Consider the following 5,670-nt stretch of genomic DNA (forward strand, 5'->3'; position numbering starts at 1 on the left):
CTGTTGAAATGTCAACGTACCAGCGAGGTCGTGCTGTTGTTCAGCAACACCTATGACTAGGGTGATGATAAGCGGATCAGTCAATCTGTCCAGTACCTTTGCTTGACGCGGTGATTGAGCAAGTCGAGTCAGTGGTCGTTCATTTACATGCGCTCCATTTTGAGTGACAATCGTAATTCGAGAGTTGTGACACTGTCGGTAAAGATACTGTGCTTGGCAATACTAGAACCCTTGCTCGTTGACGTCATGACAACATATGATGATGACCACATGCCTTTTCCATTTTTAACAGAACGCAAATGTAAACTAAATTTTGTGTATATGGGTTGAAAACAACACTATCGATATTGGTGGAAGATGGTATCTATATACCATCTTCCACCAACTACACCGACGTGGTGTTGGCCAACTCGGCAGATCCAATTCGCAGCGGTGAGGTCCAATACATCACTGAGCTCGAATGATTAACGGCCGGAAACTGTACCAGTATGGGCTCGACCTTTCTTGTGCGGCCGAAAACATTCCTGGGTTTATGCCAACCTACTGGAAAGTGTCCACAAGTTATTGTCAAACTTCAACCGTAGGAAAGACTACTGCAAACGACACGACGAGTGCATAAGCTTTGCACTACCAAGAAGCTCATTGGCTGGAATTTTGGGACGATGGGTCCAACATGTGTTTGGATACTGCCTTTCGGATTGCTGCACATCTCTTCAAACAGCCTTTGGCGGTGAGTGAAGACGACATGGCAGAATTTACGGAGTCCAACGGCACTTCCGCCGACTGCGGCATCCCACCGCAGTCTATGCAAAGTTTCATCCGATTCTTGGGAACGAAGGGGTTCAGTCATGCTGTGTTCGGCGACAAGCCATAGTTGGAATCGAGCGGCAACCCAGCCATTGATTTGTGTGTGACGGTTCGACGTCTTCGAAGGTGTGTACTTGCTTACCGCGGTAACGGAAAATATCGCGCATTGCTGGATCGTACACTGCGATGACTACATAACGACCTTGTTCGACAGCGCAGGTGCGATACCCCTTGGTGAACGGGACTTTGAACCTTTTTTCCGTAAACTTGACGTTCGGCTGGCAAGAGATATGGACGGCACCATTTTGTTCACTTGAACGCGGTACAGGGAACGAAGGAAATCCTTCCCCCGTGGTACCAGTGAAAAATCTTGATATTTGTATATGGTAATATTTCGACATTGAGTTTTGCAGGAAATTTTATTGCATTGCGCTCTTTCAACTGATGGCGAGTGCGTTTTTATTGGTCAAAACTTTGTAATTTCGATGTCAGTGAGTGCTCGCAACCAATATTGTTGCGACCAAGTAAAAAGTACTACTATTACATTCACAACTAGTTAATACTTCCAGTAAACCAAACCGACACTGAGAGGGAGCCATTGTGGGCGAGAGATTGGATACCACACAAGGCACTTCACCCCATCGGCAATCCTTCGCTGTATCATGGCTAGCCTCTTCTCGAATGCGGACACCACAAGTTTTTCGCGGAACCACTTGCTGGTAGATCAGCTTGCTCGTCAGTTGGCCCCGCGTTCAAAGAGTGAATCGACTAATCTTATTGTCTCGTACAATCTTATATTATTTTGTATTGATGCCTGTATTGTTCAGATTCTTCCTGTATGAGTCATACAATTTCAGCACATACTACAGGCCAGCGTTTTCGCTGCTGGCAAACCAATGTTACATGAAATCGTGAGGGGCGTAAGTGCATTTTGTGAGAACATTCTACGATTTTTCTAATCCAAATTGCGCAATGTTGTAGAAAATTGTTGTTCAAAACAACGCACAAGATATTTCTGTTTTTGTGACTGAACGAATAACAAATGCCCCAGGTAAAATGAAGAAGGTTGAATGCAAGTTTTACTTAATTAAAGATTGAGCGAAGTTATCGTCTTGGTGCGATAAGATGAAAACTATATCGCACAGGTGTGTTGTTCAAGATATTTCTGGAATAGGTAAATATGATAATAGTTAAAGAGGGGTCACAGCGAATTACAGCGGTCACCATAATCGCTCAGCCAAAAGGCAATCTTACTTTGACATCTTGTGCACCTAATGTGATCATTTCAGGATAATACAATAACACATTAGGATAATAGCATTCTCAGTATCAGTAACAAAGTGTATACTAGTAGTTTTTGTTTGACGACAGCAAGTTGTATCATATCATGTGCTTGGACGTAGATATTATTGTCATCGATTGGTCAAAAGTGTTCTTAATATCCAGAGTGTAGATTTGGACGTAGGTTATATTAATATTCCAGAAGTATGATCTAGTACCACGGGAGAAGGATTTCCGTCGTTCCCTGTATTGCATGTCCTAGCTCAAGACACGCCGTTGTTAGATAAGTTTAATGTGGTGGAAAGCACCTCCAACCAAGTGTTCGTCGAGCGGCACAAACGAAACGACGCGTTCGCGCTCGTACCAAGCATACCGCTCACACGTGTGGAAGGAGCAGTTGTCGATGACGGACGGGTCCACAAACTCCATGGTAAGATCCAGAGAGACCGCTGTGGTACTTATCGTGATCTCGTCAACTTATGGCGAAATGGTACCTGCGAATTCTACATGAAACATGACTTTGGGATACTTCCCAGTACCAGAGACCCTTAAAACATGGTACGTTTGAGATGTTTTGAGCGAGGTCCATTCTGTTGTGAGAAGAACTATTCCGGTGTGAAAAGCACCATTTTCGTGTTAGAATACCGTCTTTAGATGTGATCGGGTTCTTTACTTGCTGCTACGTTACGTAAATCCGTGTTCCACTTAGTAAGGCACTTCTCGACAAATATTAACCCCAGCTCGTCCATTACGATTCACTCAATCCACTTGAAAACATATCTTGACTTGTCGTCAATGAGGTAGTCGAGAGTACCTGACGCGTGAATGTGTCACGATTGGCGTATATTTCGGCATGGCTATGTTGGTGGTCGCGTACGTGGGTCTACAAACTTTGACAACCCGACAGACCACGTCAACTGTTCATCTTCATTGGTATTTTAAACGTTTGGTTTGAGACTACTCCTTCGACAGGAGTCATAGGTGTCTTGCCGAAGAAGTATTGGCAATACTCCTTCGGCCCCAGTGCTTTGGGTTTCGGTGTTGGTTTTCGCGCCATTGAGACTATTTTGCATTGAATGCAAATTTGGACGAAGTGTGTGTGTACTGACAGTTGGCTGTTACGCGGCTTGTCAAGATGATTGGCTGCTGTGTTGCTGTCGACATGTTGCTTATCTTTCAGTGATACTACAGATATCGAGACAATGTTTGGACAGTTACTTGGATGTACTTTTCTACGTATTCGATGATCTGTTATGTTAATATGTATTCACAAAATTCTGTATTACGTGATCATCGGAAATATATGTATTGGGCAAGCGGAATAATCATCATATTTATTGAAAATATTGCAATTATACATTTTATCAATATATTGATGCATTGGCCTACAGTGAACCAGGAAAAAATTCGCAAGACTCAATATCAGTCCATGATTGGACAAATAAAAAATATGAAATTGAAGGTCTCTGATTGGTTGATTTGAGACATTGCCAATGCATAGTCCTGTCCGCAGCGCACTCAACGCTGCTACACAGAAAAAAGCACGGGTTCAGCTCCTTCATGCGAAAACAGCACACTCAGCGCGATTGCGATTTGTGCGATCGAGGGTATACCTCGTTCAAAATAGCAAACGTGATTGAAGCCATTCGAGAAGGCATTTTCCAGTTGTGAAGTCGATCTGGCATTATTTTCTTGAATAGAAACGTTTGGATGAATGTATGGGCATCACTTTGTTCCCAAGTAAAGATAGTGCCGCACAATCGTTGTGGGGATTCCATGCTAATCCTTCACCCTTCACACTCCATGCGCTGCTTTGACATGGTCACCTAACCTTTCGCTAGCTACCATAATCACCACACCAAATGTCGCGGAGGTACAGTGAACACCGGGAAAGCCGACATGGTACAGTATGATCCTGAAATACATGGAGGCAGAATGAAATCATTTTTTTATACTGTAAACTCTCCAACTGTATACCCGGGTCTATTGTAATAATAGGCCCCCAAGGGGGGTCTATTATTAGATTCCTCTATATCTTTAAATATCGGATATATAATAATACAAGGTTTTATTCGAAAACGGAGTGCCATCCAAATGAAGAAGAAGGTGTCCGTAGAGACGACGCTCAAGATCATCCGAGAGGCCAAGCTTTCATCAATACGTTCCGTTACAAGGAATTGCAACCAAGCAACATTCGCCAATGGATGAAGCAAGAACAAGATCTTGCTTGCTCAAATCCGTCGCGATGCTGATTGACTGGAGGTGGCAGACGAGTGACAATTGAAGAGCTCGATGAAATCCTCTTCGAGATGATTCTATTCAAACGATCGTTACGAGCCCGTGTTACCAGGAAGCTCATTCGTCCTGGGCAAAAGACACCGCTGACGAATTGGACGAAACTATCTCCTTGACATTTTCCGACGGGTGGCTTGAAAAATTCATGGATCGCTACGACCTCACGTTGAGGTGTAGTACAAGAAAACCAGTTCTCGTAGACCACGAAATCGTCTCACGCTGCGCCAATTTTGTTCAATATGTGCGCCAATTGTTCGAAACTTCCAAGATTGTACCCGACAACATTTACAACCTTGACGAGACAGCCATCTTTTTCGATCATTCCCGTCGAACAACCGTCGCTTTGGTGGGCTCGCGCGATGTACCGATTGTATCCATGGGTTTTGACAAAATGCGTGTCACAGCGGTATTTTGCGCGAGCGCAACAGGTCGAAAGTTGAAGCCCTTGCTCATGGTCAAGGAGAAAGAATTTCGGATTCGCGATGAAGGCTTGGTGTCTGTTTATGGTGCCCCGAAGTCGTGGATGAACTCGTCCATATTCATCCGCTACCTCGAATACACGTTCGGCTTTGTCAATCCTGGCGAATTTCTTCTCGTGTTTGATGCTGCAAGATCTCATGTGAGCAGTGAAGGCGTTTCTTCAGCGAAAGGGATTTTTGTATGCAGTCATACCTGGCGGCACTATGGCGTATTCGCAATCGGTGACTAAGCTGGTTTAAGCCATTGAAAGACAAAATGGTCGAAAATATTGACGAGTGGAAATCGAGTGGTGATTTTGACTACACAAGAGATGGGCGGACAAGACCACCATCAAATGATGTTGTTGAAAAGTGGCTGATTCACTCATGGAAGGCGATTTCAAGTGACATTGTCATGAAGAGTTTTGTGAAGTGTTTCCTTGGTACAAATGACGAGCTGCTCCTCTCTAAACACCCGACGACGGGAGAGAATTTCCGCATGGAACTCGAATGACTTATGTCGGAAAATACAGAAGAGTCCAAAAAGCCAGACATCGACGATTTGCTTGAAGTGTTTGATGATCTTGTCATGATCGACCAAGATTAAAATCAATGTTTCACTTTGACTGTGATATATTATATACATTTACAAAGGTTTGGTACAACACGCTCTGCAGACAATTCAAATGTATCATTCAGCTGAACAAGACTTCAAATTACAGGTCCACACGAACTCCTCTTGCAGCTCAACATGGCCGTCCTGTTTTCCGAGTTCGAGAAGGCCAAGGTGCAGCAAGCCAAGCTCCAGCTCAAAGAAATGTTCGTGGTC

At 43.9% G+C, this 5,670-nt stretch overlaps 1 protein-coding gene across 1 annotated transcript; it reads right to left on the reverse strand.

The window, feature by feature from the left end:
* Positions 1-2,299: 2,299 nt before the first annotated feature.
* H310_14774 (hypothetical protein) lies at positions 2,300-2,517 on the reverse strand (the record flags this gene model as incomplete). The annotated part of the gene is made up of 2 exons (XM_008882703.1): positions 2,300-2,346; positions 2,397-2,517. 2 exons carry the CDS (start codon positions 2,515-2,517, stop codon positions 2,300-2,302), a joined length of 168 nt encoding a protein of 55 aa, XP_008880925.1.
* Positions 2,518-5,670: the final 3,153 nt, after the last annotated feature.

This window comes from Aphanomyces invadans (assembly GCF_000520115.1).
Source record: "Aphanomyces invadans strain NJM9701 unplaced genomic scaffold supercont1.86, whole genome shotgun sequence".
NCBI lineage: Eukaryota > Oomycota > Saprolegniomycetes > Saprolegniales > Verrucalvaceae > Aphanomyces > Aphanomyces invadans.